The 15,651-nt window shown below is 39.6% G+C and overlaps 2 protein-coding genes across 5 annotated transcripts in view; one reads left to right on the top strand and one right to left on the bottom strand.

Annotated features, from left to right (window-relative positions):
* Positions 1-15,651, bottom strand: part of nf1a (neurofibromin 1a) — a 204,789-nt gene that overhangs the window by 45,559 nt on the left and 143,579 nt on the right. For all 3 annotated transcript variants that reach the window (XM_034866988.1, XM_034866990.1, XM_034866989.1), the window contains 5 exons: positions 11,351-11,783; positions 10,874-11,214; positions 10,077-10,279; positions 4,982-5,175; positions 4,624-4,764 (listed from right to left, as the gene is read on the bottom strand). In XM_034866988.1, coding sequence (XP_034722879.1) covers positions 4,624-4,764; positions 4,982-5,175; positions 10,077-10,279; positions 10,874-11,214; positions 11,351-11,783 — 1,312 coding nt within the window. The remainder of the gene's footprint in view (positions 1-4,623; positions 4,765-4,981; positions 5,176-10,076; positions 10,280-10,873; positions 11,215-11,350; positions 11,784-15,651) is intronic.
* On the top strand, positions 854-13,878 carry LOC117941833. 2 transcript variants are annotated; one of them, XM_034867005.1, is made up of 3 exons: positions 854-1,070; positions 12,001-12,153; positions 12,345-13,878. In XM_034867005.1, exon 3 carries the CDS (start codon positions 12,351-12,353, stop codon positions 13,011-13,013), a length of 663 nt encoding a protein of 220 aa, XP_034722896.1. In that variant the 5' UTR covers positions 854-1,070; positions 12,001-12,153; positions 12,345-12,350; the 3' UTR covers positions 13,014-13,878. The 2 variants fall into 2 exon arrangements, with proteins under 2 accessions (XP_034722896.1, XP_034722895.1); XM_034867004.1 differs by having other exon boundaries at positions 870-1,074.

Raw genomic sequence — 15,651 nt, 5'->3', positions numbered from 1 at the left:
ACATGTTCACGGTCATACACTGTTGGTCTGAATAAAATAAATCCAGATTAACCATGACCTTGCTTCATTCCTACTAGTGGAAAACAAAATAAGTAAATAAATAGAATTCAGACTGTGTTGTTTACATTATATTTAAAGACACACACACACACACACACGCACACACACACGCACACACTCTTTCATAGCCTAAATGGCAGAGTACATACTGTACATACAAATATGTTGAACAACATCGCTTATTTGTTACAATCACATAGTGACAGTAATCATAATTAGCAAGGAACCATGTTTCACTTACTTCTCAAACATACAAGAACTTTTCTCCTGCTCATCCTCCGGCGCTGTTTGTCAGCAACACACTCACTTCCATTGTCACTCACTTACGTTGTCCCTTATGTATCTGTGTTGTAGCTTGTGTATTTGTGTTGTAGGTTTTTGTATTTGTGTTTAAGCTTTTGTTTGTTTTGTTTGTTTGTGTTGTGGCTTTTGTATTTGTATTGAACAATTGGAGAGATGCCACTTTACCTCCTGGGCACTGGCAGGTGCCCTTGAGCAAGGCACCGTACCCCAGTGCACCTCAGGGCGCTGGTCCAGCTGGTAGCCCACTCACTCTGACATCTCTCCATTTGTGCATGATTAGGTCCTGAGCATGTGTGAGTATTTCAGGTCTATGTCGAGTGATTTGTTACAGTGTGTAAATTGTAATTTCCTCACTGGGGATTAATAAAAAGTATAAATTACCATTAAATGTAATGTCTCTGGCAGTGCTAGTGTTAAATTCAGGAAAACAAAAAAAAATCACTTAGAGGAGCAGCGCTTCAACTTAAACACTGACTAGCTTTTCTTTGTCAACAATCTTTACAATGGCCACTATTCAGTGCAGTGCCTGCCATAATAGGAGCCAGTGCCTGGCTTTTCTATTGTATCTGCCAGTGTATGTTGTGTTTGTTTTTCTGAATAGCAGGCTGAATTTGGATCCAGAGCACACAACAGATGGATAGTGACTGACTAAGTGTGTCTCTGTAAGTCAAGGGTGATTTACGGCATTGGATTCATTTCTTCCATTAGTAAGTGAGTAATTATTACATCTATTGTTGATTTCTCAAAAACTAAACCTTAAACAAACAAATTAATTAATTTATTTAGTCACTTCAGCTATAATTATACAGGCATGTCAATGCTGTAATGCACCAGTTTTGTATCAAAGCTATAGCTTTGTGTACATTGCAAAAAGTTAAAAGAAAATGTCAGAATATGCAGTTGCCCTGCATTGTGTCCAAATCGATTTTTTTTCTTCTTTTTTCAGTCATGTGACTGTTGCTGCTTAGTCTTTTTCTTCCTCAACCACTTCTCTCAGCTGCTTTTAAGAAATGGCTGTCAGTGAAATTCCATCCTTTTAGTTCAACAAATATAACAAATATTACGATTATATGGCGCAGCAGTGTGTCAATTTACGTGGTTTCACATGATTTGGACTCATTACTGTAGCTTTGTTAAACAGCAGCATTTAAAGAAGCAACCAAAAAGAAAACCGGACCTTAGTTTGCACTACTAGCAGAGTACCTAAAAGTATTGTCAAGAAAATATGAGCGTGTGTAAGTTTTTTAAGATTGAGCGCAGAGGGAGATGACCAAACATTTACATGCAGTGGTTGTTGAGAATACAAGACGACAAAAAGACAACCTATCTAAAGATTCTAAAAATAAATCTGTGAGCAGTCAGCTGCCTCCGCTGTCTACAGATAAACTATTAAAATAACAGAAAGGAGTACACATTATGAAGAAACAAAATAGAAACTTCAAATAGAACAATCTGAAAGTAGTGCAAGAAAACAATGCCAAACGTTTTTACTTTCAGTTTCTAGCAGAGATATTAACATTGATTAATCAAAGAGAGCGGAGAAGACATAAACAGTAAAGTTATGAGGTGGTAGTACAGAGTAGGTTTTATTTTCCATGAATAAACACTGCAGCTCCTTAGGACCAACATTTGAGCCTGGGCTGCAAACTAGGTGTGGTGTGTTTAAAGCCCAGTTCAGTCCAAACATTTCTCACAAGAAGAGTTGAAACTGGAAACTTGTTTGCAATGTTCTGAAACACCCGTATACACCAATGCAACTAAAAGAGATAACGTACCGTCTACACGACGACTCTCTGTACTTTTGTTCCAAAATCAGACCTCAAATGAAAGAGGATAGTTAGAAATGGTCTACAGTTGCATTTCTTATTGTGATAAAATCGCGAAAATAACTTTTTATCACCCCAACTTACTGCTTTGTCTGCTAATGTTGTTATGTAGTTCTAGTTTCAATAACAATGAAGCTAAAGTATCAAAATACAATACAACAGGTTGTACCCTGGAAATACAGAGTTCTCAAGAGAGCACAAACTGAATTTGCTCAGCGAGTTACTCTGGCATGGAGCAATGCTGCTCTTTAACTATACCTTTGTAGCCGAGCTGCACCAATAGCATCAGCACCAATAGCTAAACAGATGACAACAGTTTAATCTAACAGTCAGCTCCACTGGTAGCTCAGCGTATAGGGCTCTGGATACGTCACCCCATGTATTGTTGTGATTGGTCGTTGTGTTATCCAATTGCGTGGAGTGAGATTTACAAATGCACGCTTGGTGATGCCCTTCGAGATGGGAGACTTTCTTTACTCAATGTCAGACCCATAATCCTTTTGGTTTTGGGTCTGGTTTCCAGGCTAACAAGTTGTGGCATTTTGTTACATATTGGACAGCAAGAAATGCCCTGTCTCCTTCTCAAAGGATTATTTTTTATTTGGAAAGCTTATTTATCTCTTTAAAATCTAAGATTACAGAGTTGAAATTGTAATAAATTGAAACTTTCATACAAGCAGTTATTTGGCTAACTGAATATAATGCAAGATTAGAACTAATCAACAAATCCCCTCTTTCCAAGTGTTATCTTTTATTTCCAATATGATAGTGACGGGCCGCTGCCAATGACTCAAGCAGTCTTCAGGATGCGTTGAAGGTTGCCCCCCTCTCCTCAGGTTTATCTTTAACCTAGATTGAGTGAGTGTTTAAACATTATATCAGCATTGACAGAAACCTCAAAGAGTTTCTTTAAAATCATTCTAATAAAATAAAAATTATCGTTTGAAACATCTAAAGTATTGAAATATACAGGCAGACATTTCACAGTTAACATTCCACAGGAACAGTGCAAACCCAACCCCTCTATTTGCAACTCTTTTTATATGCTGATTAGTTTCAGTAATGCAGGATGACCCCAGTCACAGTTGACAATGCCCATGGTAAACCAGATAACCAGCACACTTTTGCATTTAATGTGAAAATATTAGTAGTCAATGAGCAAAAGGTCTGTAATCTCCCAGTCGTCTAGTCGATTTATTGGTCGATACGTTCTGGCTCGACCAAAATTCTAATTTGTCGATATTTGGCCGTGTTAATTTCATCAGGCGGAAGCATAGACCGTAACTGTCTATGGGTGGAAAGCACTAATTGCTAATGGGGGTGTTTTCAGAACATCCCTGTTTCACAGGTAACGGTCGGTCTTCAGGCACCCCCCCTGTTTTCTCTTATGTTGGATTAGCCCAACCCACTGGGGACAGATTGAAGTAAAAACTAGAAAGCCTTTGTTTAGTGGTTTGCTGAATATTCATTTAATTGTGAGTGTTTAATTTCCAGTCAGTCCTCCTCAATGATGTCGAAGACATCGCCAGTGTGGCAGCATTTTACAAAAATAGATCATGGGAAAAAGTCGAATACAGTTTAAAATAATAAAGTTTAATAAAGTTTGCAAGCAACAGTTTGCATATCCCAGCTCGACTACAAACATGGCATATGACCTAAAAACAGTAAGCGAACTTTTCTGCGTTAGGTTGCGCTGTCTGTTTTGAGTAGGCTAGGTATATGAACATATCAGAATTGACATATTTCATAGTCTAATAATTGTTTTATAACTACCGGCGCTAACTAACTACGGTACCGTCCCCCAGACACACCCACACCACGCTGGATGTTAAGCCTCTACCATCCAAACGCAAAAATAATTTCACGGAAGGAATTGTCGACTTTATTGATCAGGATATGAGGCCAATTGCTGTTGTGGCGGGCTGAGGTTTAATATATATATAAATATACAACCCCCAACCCCCAACCCCCCCCCCCAGTCGATTTTTAGTCGAAAAGTTCACCACTTAAGTCGACCAAGATTTTCTTTGGTTGATTACAGCCCCAATAAGCACCAGGTGATAAGCACCAGCTATGTCAATTAACTCACCTGGCACTGCTCTTATGGGGCATTAACCATGCCCTCATCCACACATGGCTGCAATCATAATCATTGAACTGTGGTGTAAAGTGGGCCGGTATGATACGGAACTGCTACAGCACTCCAGCCTTTCTATTGCCTTTTCACTTGCTCTTCAGGACAGCGCCAAAACCACAGAAACCTCTGGCTTATTTTTTTATAATCAATTTCGTAACTCTGGTCCAACTTTCCGGCTCATCATCCTACTTTTATCTGGCCTACCTTTGTCAAAAAATGATCAATTGCTACCAATGTTATTTGACAAGAAAATCTGTCTATGTGCTGCAGACACCATTCCAGAAAGTATGAGCTCACCTTGCTGGAGACCAGTTTGACATTCCCTGAAGCCAGAGCCACTGCAGTATCAGCCATGACTTCGGCTTTGATGGAGCCCAGGCCTCCCGTGGCACTGGTCTTAATAAAGCTGTCCAACACAACATCCAGCAGGTCTGTTATCTGAGGGAAGAGTGAGAAAGTTAGAGGTCAAATCCACAACCTTCACTTTTGAGAAATCACACTAAATGCATGTCCTTGGTGGAAATATTGGGTCTCTGCAAATTAGTGTGGTCTAGACCTACTCTAGCTTGAAATAACCTTAGGGTTTGACGCTTAAAATAAAATGTACTTGAAAATTGATTTGAAGTTAATCAGGCAGTTGGTGTGATAGACTTACCTGGCCCAGGCTGCCCCAGATCTTAGCCTGGATAGAGGGATACATCTGCTTTTCATTGATCGTCATGGTAATGAGTTTGTCCAAAATGGCAGTGACACGCTGGCGTTTGGCGTCATCGTTGTGCTTACAGAAGCGAACTAGGTTGAGCAACCAGGGTGTCATGTACTCCAGACAGAGATGCTTCAGCTCGATACCTACAATAGAAAAACCAACGCTCAATACAATACACTTAGTTTTTAATACAACGGTCTTTGTTTATTGTAAAAAAGGACCATCTTTACTTTAAGGGGCACTCACCCTTTTTCCACATGTATATCACTTTACTTAAAATGAGGAGTACTCACCCAGCCTGTAAAAACAATTGTATAATGTCTTATGTGGCTCTTGAGGAGCTTTGTCAAGTGTGCAGAAATAACCCTGATGCTGTCATCAGGAAGACACATTCACTTCAAACTGGAAGTGTCCAGCTGAAAGGCGAGGGTATTTACCTGGCAAGGAGGGTCTAGCAAAATTATGCTATTGATTGCTATAATGGGAAATGTGGGTTCTGTTGAACACAATCATTACTAAGTATGACCAATAGAACACATATTACGAATTTTTATATGAGTAAGTTTATTATGCTCGAGTTGTGAGAGAATCCAGTCCATCCTAATCAACCAAAAACATTGAACTGTCATCTATTAGAAGTGAATTTCTAAATGAAGATGTCCTAACCTGCCCTGTGCATCAGCAAACAGGCTAAGCGATGCATTCCTTGTTTGAAATTCGGTTTCTATTTTTGCAAAGTTTCGGTCTCTTCCTTCACCTCATTGGATAAAACAGACACCAAAACTGCGCTAAAACTAGAAACAAAGCTGACCAAAGGAAAGCTTTGCATTTCCTTGCAAATTGCATTTTTTGCACAAAAAAGAGATTTTAAAATTATTGTCCGTGACATTTTTATCTAGTTAATTGTCTGTTAAGTTCCTATCTATCAATGAGTGAGTTAAAACAATGGTGATTGGGCATATGATCTATTGATGAGGGCACTTGTTTATGCTGATTTGTCAAGTAATAGGATCTGAGTGTCTGTGGTGACCTTCCAGCCCTAAATTCAAATGCGTGAGCACAGTTAGTGGCCCTTTTTTCTTCAGACAGCGGGGGTTGGTCTCTCCCAGTCTGACAGGCTGTAAAGGCTCTCATCTCAGCCAGTAGCAGCAGCAGTCAAGACGCTGCCAGCTGGTTTGGCAGCTCTGCTGCCCCAAACAGATCTTAGGGGACCACTGTCCCGGCTGCTTACTGCTCATCACTACCTTGGGCTTTGGGCTGGCCTGTGCCGTAGTTACCTACAAGAGAAGGCAGCACCACCAACAACAGTCCCCTTATTTTATTATGAAAGGGCATACATTTTGTAGGGGCTCAAGTGTTTTTACTTCCATGGATACTTTCTGATGCTCAGATTTGTTCAGATCATAGTACTGTTAGCCATGTTGTGTCAGCTAATAATGTGAGCACCATACTCAAATAGCGAATAAGGGCCTACTTCATCAGCTAAGGTTATTTCACCTTCTGCCAGAGGGGCTAGTAGGGTGTTTGTGCCACATTATTGTGGGTGTTGATGGCGCAGTAGATTTGACACATGCATTTGGTGTGGGAGATCTGGTTTCAATTCCCACTGCGACCAATGTGTCCCTGATTAAGACACTTAACCCACAGTTGTCCAGAGGCATGCAGCTCTGACATCCATAGCAATTGTATGTTGCTTTGGATAAAAGCGTCAGCTAAATGAATTGTAATAATATGTGTTATTGTGTTAGCACTGTTGACCATGTTAGCAATGTAAGCTAGCCGCTGCCTCTATCTTGGCTTGCATCTTCATGGATGTATTAGCTGTTAGCCCATCTTAGACTAAACTGCTATCTGTGTGGACTGAAGCATGTGAATGCATCGCGCCAATGTCATTCAATCAACACCTCACTTGGAAGTTCCAGAGTGGCGTCTGTAATATCATCTTACTGCCAAAACTGGCGCTAGAAACAACCAAACTCAAATCTTGAGGACAACAACTTTGAATACTTTTTAGGGAAACTATGCAGTTTTTTTTTTTTTCTAGCGCCGATGCACGAAAAAAAACACCCTTTGGCCGGCGAGTCGCCAGACTTAACATCAGGAAGTATTGCGTGATATGACATATACAGCGTTAAAAGGCATCTCAATTTCCTGAAGCAGGAAAACAGTTAGTTGTTAAACCAACTCCTGGGCTGTTGAGTGCTTCGTGGTTCGTTATGTGCTTGTGGTAGCGATACAGGCAGTAATGAGGTTTTCAGTTTCTCTCTCTCCCCTTTCATGTTAGCAGCTGTACCTTATAAAAATAAAGGCCTAAAATGCCCCCCAAAAAATCAAAAGAAATCTTTCTGTCATCAAATTGCTGAAATAACCACTTTGGAACGTTGGAAAATCCAACAGCATTGTGTCTGGAATGATTAATGGGTTAAAAACATGGTGAATTTCACTGCTTTCTTCAGGAAGTAAACGTTTTTCTAGATCCACTGGCTCTCAAACTGTGATACACGAGCTCCCTCCAGTCGTACACTGATAGATCTGATATATTTAAAAAAAAATGTAAATAAATTAAGTTAAAAACATAATACTATAGAAATAATACACCATGTCCAATAATATTACTTAATATTACGCAATATGTAATATTTCCGCTTCATCCCAGCTCCGGTGATCTGCGGATCGCTGGAGATGCGCAGAGCTTTTATTTTTGCCAAATTAAAATATCCGAAACAAAATAAAAAATATCTGATTAATTTTTTAAATAAACAGTGCTCATGGCGGATCCCATTTCCCTGCACTACACCTTAAAAACACAGCGCAGAGTTGTTTCCTCTCTATTCCTCTGGATGGAAACCAATTGTTGTTTTTGTGGTTCTATTCTACATGAATTTGTGAGATCTCATGGGTCCTAGAGACTTCAGCTGTCAGTCATGGCCACAGCCGTTCCGCAACAAATCAGGACCTGGTGGGTATTGACAGACAGCGGAGCACGGAGCCGTCATGCAGTGGAGTTGATCTGCAGCCGTTAACGCATCCTGACAACAATGCTAAAGCCATTATTTTCTCTTCCGTGAGGAAATGTCTGTTTGTGTTTGGCCTGTGTGTTGGTATGAACTGCAAATTTTGATAGCCGGGCAGGTTGCCAGATAGGTTGTAAAAACGCAAACTCAGCGCGCTACAGCTGTAGCCATAGTACGGCCATGGAGGCAGCAAACAAACAACAGCATCAATGGAGATAGATCATACCCTACCTTATTGGTGTCATTAGCAGCTTTTGCCATAACTTTAGTCAAAGAAAGTGTGTTTGCTAGTTGAGTAGAGAGGACAGGTAGTGGTGTTTTTAGCGGATGGGGGGGGATCATTTTTTGAGCTGTTGACACTATAGTCAAGAAGCACAAGTGCTAGTCGCTAATTGAAGACCAAATTACCTGCTAGGAGCAAACAATGCAAAATAATAAGGAGCTATGATACAAGTTACCTAAATTTTAGATTCAGTTAGAGCGGGACGGAGGAAGTACGGCGTGGTTGTGGCTATCAACCATAAATTTTGTTTTTAGGAATAAACCTGCCTCGTGCATGAACTGTCCGTAGCTAAACAGGGTAGGCCTATGCTATTGCTATGCTTTATATTATCGTATGTCATAATGGTGGTACTCGTATTTTCTAAAGTGGTACGTGGTGTAAAAAGTTTGAGAACCACTGGTCTAGATGACCTGATGATCATGATGATAATAATAATAATAATAATAATTATAATAATAATAATAATAATAATAATAATAGTAACAATAATACAGATTTAGCATTTGGTTTAATTGCAATAAATGGATAAAAAGAGAAACATTGTAAACAATCTGACATTCGCTTGTTTGCATCGCATCCAGTTAGGGAGAGATGTCATTTGTGTTGTATATTTTTGAGTCACCACTGCCACAAATTTGTCTATATGTGACTAAAATTATTCTTAGTATGGTTGTTTTGACCATGGTTAACAGCATTGGGCATACTTACGATTAACTACACGACTAAACTAATGCTAATTTAGCAAGCTAGCACACACCCTGATCTGTCTGCCTCATTCCCCCGGCACTAAGAGACTTCAGTCGGGATGAGAAAAAACAACAGCCCCGGGACACATAGTAAACATTAACAACCTACCAGCTAGCAGTCAGCCACTATCATTAACGTTTCAGCAATCCGAACCCGGCCAGCACAAACTCCAGCGCCGGGTGCTAACGATGGTGATGGCAGTTGAATGATATGTTAGGAAACAGACCATATCAAACCCCAGGCACTTGAGTCAGAACAGCGGCCATCTCCGTTAACGTTACCGGCTGTGCTGGAAATTTATCCCCCTTTGCGGTTAGCTGTTAAATTTAGATGGGAGACAGTAACTATCCTGCGGCAGCAACAGCAAAGTTTAGGCACCGAGCAACTAGTTAAGATTACAAAAGGTGAAGGTTGAGATAATTCTGGGCAGCTGGGAGATCTTCTGCACAACAACAACCATCAATCGGACGTCTCCGTAGCCGTGGAGATTCTGCCAGCTGTGTGTGTCAGAGCTTAGCCCCGCTCTCTGTCAACATGCAGTGAGGACAGATAAGCTTTCACTCACACACTCAAGGTACTGAAATTTGGCTCCGTTTGATTTAGTGGGAATTGTTACACGGTAGTACAGACGTAATTCGGTCAGTACCCAAAAAAGTACAGAGTTCAGTTCCCAACTCCAGTGTACATGTGTAGTGGGAGAAGAATGCATGTGTTAATTGCTGTAGGCCTTTGTTTGTGTGTTTGGTTTCTGTGTACTGATACATAGCACTTTGATATGGGATATTCTAAATTGCTGTTTTAAAATCTAAGCCCATTTCATTTTGTAAGTGAATTGCCCAGCCACACCACATATTTGCACATCTTTGTAAAAAGGCAGTTATGTGCAAACAAAACTTTATGCTTTTTAGAGAATAGCTTAAGTCCAAAAACTCAGATAAGTACAATTTGTCTATTAGATTCAGAAAGAGTAAAAAAAAGCAGATCTGTTAAGTGGACTAACTGGATTTGCTGAAGCCTGAGATGCACTCCTCCAGAAACTCCAGTGTGAGATGTGGCTCATTGGCAGCAAGAGTCTTGCTAATGGAGACTATGAAGAGGGTGTTGTTTGCTGGGATGCAGAGGCCTGACGTCTCCAGCAGCTGGCCCTCTATCTTCAGGTTGAAGGTGCAAGTCAAAGCACACAAAAGGTTGTAAGCCGCAGACCTGGATGTGGAACAAGAAGTTAGAGGGGTTAAGCCCTGTCAAGAGAAGTGCACAAAACAGTGTCTGAAGTAACAGCTCCATGGAGTGTAATTTACATCTAAACTAAAGCCACATAAAGTAATTTTACATTTGCAACCCAAAACACAAGTGTTTTAATTGTTTTGCAAAGGACCCCAAAACAGATGAGCTCTCTCTAAAAAAGAGAGCAGCTGCTTGCTGTAGAAAATACTTGTTTGGAAAAAAGAAAAATTATTTGTGTAAATACATGGATCTGACCTTTTCTTTTACAGGCCCACTCTTTTTAATTAAAGATATATTTTGCTGATTTAATTCAGCTCTTTTTCATGACAGTTGGGGAAATTTTGTTTAGTTTGGTTTCCCTCCGTGGCGCCAGTGCATGGAGCAACCTGTCTAGTAGAAAAGCAGAGGTCTGCCAAGATTAGCCGGATGACGCCGTTCATCCAAACACACAACGCCCAAACAAAAGTGACATAGAGCTGGTTTAAAATCAACAAAACTATACCTTCAAAGCTGGTGAAGTTACTGTATTTTTTTTACCTGCTGGAATAACTCTAAATGCCATGCAGAACAAACCTGAGGCTGGGGTCAGAACTGCCCAGGTTCAGCAGGGCGATGTTGAGCAGAGTGCCAGGTACATCTTTTGGTCGAATCTTGGTGTGCTGTGGGATGGAGTCAGGCTGCGACAGCTCCCAGCGGGTCCTTATATGGATAATGGACTGGACGATGGCGTCACACTCCTGGTGCATGAATGTCAGTGGTGTGCCCTGGTTGGCCATGGTGAGGGTGAACTGGCTCTCATCCACCAGGCAAATCTCCTCGATCTCTGAGGCGTAGTAGACGTCGTTGAGGAAGACAGGCTGGCCAAGGACACGGGTCCGCTCGGCTGAAGTCACCTGAACTGCTGTCGAGCCCACCTGATGTCCAAGAAAACATACATTGTTTTAGAAAACCCATGGAATTTCTATAACGATCGTCCCAACCAACCTACCAATCTAATCTTTTTAGTCTAAAAGCACCTTTTAGTACAAACTGCTCTGGCTTAATCCTCACCTTTATAGAGACCTTGGTGTCTTTATGGGCCAGCTTGAGGGCATTATGGAACACTTTAAGGTCTTCCTCCAGGGTCAGCGTGGCTGCAGGTAGTTTCTGTTGCTCGGGTTCGATGTGCTCGGCCAGCTTAGTTGGAGAGTCAATGAACTGGAGTCGCTTGCTGCCCTTCAGGCCTGTCAGTAGCCGTTCATGGTACTTGGTGTACTCCCTCACCCAGCTGTTGCAGTTGTAAACATAGACAGCTGCTACGTTCTCGTAGGCAAAGCCAGGAAAGACCACAAACCACTTGGACAGGAAGTCAGTCTTGAAGCGGTTGCTAGGTCCTACATGTGTTAAGTCTACTACTATCTCGTAGGGCTTAGCGTAGTATGGTTTGAGAGTGAGGAGGACATGGTAGATGAGCAGGTCACCATTAATCTGGCCTGTTTTGAACCTAAGAAAAAAAGATATAAAAAAATCAGACAAACTTAAATTAAAATTCAACCCTTTTAGGAAGGAAGTAAAAGTAGTAAAAGCAGTAAAGTGTTTGGGGTTAGTTGTGTACACATGAGCCTTACTAAAACTCTTCATAGCACAATATGCTACACTAATGAAAGCCTCAGAAATACACTAGAAAATACATGTCCTTTTTGTCTCTCTTTTCTTGTAAGAGCTCTGCAGTATCTGTGGTATCAACTTAAGGCCCTGAAATAACCAGACCAGAAAAAGACCCAGAGAAAGGGTCAGGAAGTAAGTTCAGAGCATTTCAAGAGTCCGTCTGCAACAGGTGTCTAACTCCATCCCTCCACATAAGACTAATTTAAGTAAGTATTGTCAATACATGATCATATTAGAACAAAAGTCAAACTTCTTAAATCATTAAGGGTCAACTTGCTAACTTTATGTAGATACTAAACTATGTGGGGTTAAGAGTGATTCAGTACATTTAAATTCACCTTAAATATTTAAGGCACATGTTAAGTTATGCAGTAAACATTTCTGCTCTTAATTTCAGAGCACAATGGAAGGCACCCAAACTTTTCTCTGTCTGTTTCTCCTGCTCAACCATCTTACGTTCTGTCCTACTGATGCCGACCGAGACCTATCAACCATGCGGCCTTATTCGCACAAAACAGAAGATCAAGGAGGCAGCTCAACCCCAGCTGTGGAGCCCAGACTCACAACCATTGGCCACACAAACTCACCTGATACAGACACCAATGGCACTCGTGTCAACTGCTTGATTGACACAGAGATGGGTTTGATTGCTATAGGTTCAGCAGGGGGGCTGATTTTATGCCTACTAGTTGCCACCATGGTATTGGCATGCCAGATCTGCCTCATTCAAGGACGTGTTTATGCCCCCCCAACCTCCCGGTCCAACATGGACTTTGTCAGCGGTACGGGCTACTGGGGCATTGACCGGCCAGAGGTTGGAGGACTGGTTGGACCGTGTGATGCCAGTTTCATGCTCGAGGAGGTGAAAGAAGACAGCAAGATGGAGAAAGCGGTACAGGCTGAAATACAAGAGACAAGGCAAGAAGCTAAGGCAGGACTTGAGGAAGGGGCTACAGCAATGGCTTTTGATCCTGAAGGGAAGGCTTATCAGATGCAGAGCTCCAGCTCCAAGAACTCCTGTCTGGAGGTTCCCAGGGATCTAGAGGACATGCCACTTGTTGTGTAAGGAGGTATCTCAAACCAATCAGTTCAACTGGGTATTTTTTATTGGCAAGTTTTATTTATGTTCCTTTTCCAATTTATTTTACCTTTATAGTTTGAAATTGGGTATACTGTTGCAGATACAACACCTTAGTTACCTGTACCCATACCAAAAAAGATACCTTACCTTACTTTGAGAAATATAAACACAGGACCCTTTGTCCTCAGAAAAATTGTTTGTAAAAAGAAAAAATAACAACCATATAAAATCTTAAACAAGGGGAAAAAACAAAAGAAGCCTTAGCTATTTTTTAAAAATAATTACAAATAGTTTAGTTAAAATAATAACAATTCTAGATTTTTTGTGATAATAATAGTGCTGCTGACTGTACTACTCAACTATTTCTCCTGGCCAAGTCTTTTGTAAAGATGTATTGTTGGCCAAGTTATTGTCAGACACAATAAACAAATATTTTAATAGAGTGAAGTGTATATTTTTCATGATAATTAATTAAGTATAACTTTTAATGTTTTTTACATGTTTTTACACACTTGCTTAGCAATATATAATAATTACTGTAAGACTGCTTAATTTGGCTCAATGTTTGGTTTTTACAACATAAATGTTAAATAAAACACAATGCATTTAATAAATAAAAAATAGGTAGATCAACACACTTATCTAAGCATCAAAGATATCCGAAGACAAGGTATGACACCAGGGACCTTATATGCTGCCGTAACCATGTTAAAATGTCCGCTAATAGTCCTTGTTGTACACGTCTGTGTTATATAAATTTTACCTTTGTTGCAAACTTTTCAATACATTTTTCAAACCTGTTAAAATGTCAGGTTTTAAATAAAGGGATTTTTGCATTATTTATTTGCCTTGTGTATTAAATCAATTATGATTTAAGTCACTACACCTTTATTTGTATTGGCTTCTTTAGGGAGTGTTTATAAAAAAATAAAATAAAAACATTGAAGCATTCTAGTAAGAAATCATTAGCCAATTTGTATGTACTGCAGTACTGAAGGTGTAGTAAGCAGAAAAAAATACATTTTTTATTATTATAAAGAACATTATTTAATGTTCTTTATAATAATAGATAATTAAATGTGATTATCTTAAACACCTGTTGTAACGTTTAGGTTTGATGGGTTGTAATTGCAAAGAAATACAGCTAAGAAGGCTAAATGGAGGCTCTGCTGGCCTTCAGACTGTGTAAACGTGTAGGCTCTTAGTGCAGCTGAGCACTAAAGTCAACCTTATCACTATATCACTTACTGTGTGTGCAACTCTAGTTATGGCACGTGGAAAGGAATTCTACAAATGTTAATTCAGTTAAATTTTGTACAATTTAGTGTTTTAACATGTTTTAATGTAGTAAGAATGTGGTTTTAAACATGAACTTCTATGTTTAGCACAGCAAACTGAGAATGCAGATGACTGTCATCAGTTTCAAGTTTCATACTTCCTGTAAGTAACGCAAAAATGAGTCAACATTTCAGCATGCCCCTAGTTCCTGCTTTCATTCAAGGGACATTTTGCAAGACAGGCAACAGCATAACATCCTATGACTATTTAACTTTTAATACATCTTGGATCGACACAGCTAACGGGTTACAAAGGTTATTTGTGTGAAGTCATTGGTAAGTACATTTTAATCAATTGTATTAATAATGTGGCCTTAGGTCCACTTAATATCTTGAATGCTTTGCATTAATGCTGTAGCAGGAAAAGGGGGAAGTGTAATCAAGACAAAAATAGAACATTATAGTTCTCATTTGTGTTGCTAAATAGCACCAATAAAGGTTTAGACATTTCAGCCCCCCAATGGAAGATACAGCAGAGATAAGTGAATTAAAAAATATTTCTTATTCCATATAAATATCCTGAAGAGTGCTGCAAGAGAGGGGTAATTTGAAATTAATACATGAATTTAGGCAATATATTCATTTTAAATATATTTATTCTATCAAGGATATAGGTAAGGGCATCCACATTTCTATAGATTTATGTACATAGTTAATTATTACTTTTACTTTCTTGGTGTTATAGTTTCTAAATGAGGTGTTATTTTGATGCCCAAATATGTAAAATTGCTGGTATGTATGTGTCTAATTGTTTTAAGAATTAAATTACGTCGCCAGCAAAAATATCTTTTCAATGATCTCTGTTGCCAATTGTAATCCCCTGTACTTGCCTAATATATCTAATTGCTATTGCTAGTTGTTCCATAGCTAGTATGAACAGAAGGGGTGATAGAGGTCAACCTAGGGGGCAACCTCTTGTAATATTGTAGGGCTTAGATATTACTTAATTTGTCAGTACCTGACCTAAATGGTTGAGATGTAAAAGTATGAGCCAGTTAAGGAAAGTATTTTCAAAACCAAATCGAGCTTTGACGTCAAAGACAAAGCCCACTTAACCCTACTGAAGACCTTCTCTGCATTAAGCTAGAGAAGAGTTTGAAGTTTTTTTTTATACAGCAATTTGGATTATTTAAGTGTAGAAAGCCTAAAAAAGAACACAGTGGCACTTTCATTTGGCTCTTTGTAGTTTGGCTTATTTAAAGCTAATATACTTGCACTTACTTCTTGCTGTCTGGAGTTTGTGCCGTTAAGGTTGAAAAAACTTGAAAGTCACTTTTGATAAAAGG

This window comes from Etheostoma cragini, chromosome 3, assembly GCF_013103735.1.
Source record: "Etheostoma cragini isolate CJK2018 chromosome 3, CSU_Ecrag_1.0, whole genome shotgun sequence".
NCBI lineage: Eukaryota > Metazoa > Chordata > Actinopteri > Perciformes > Percidae > Etheostoma > Etheostoma cragini.
The sequence above is the reverse complement of the archived record's forward strand: the minus strand, read 5'-3'. Positions and strand labels throughout refer to the sequence as shown.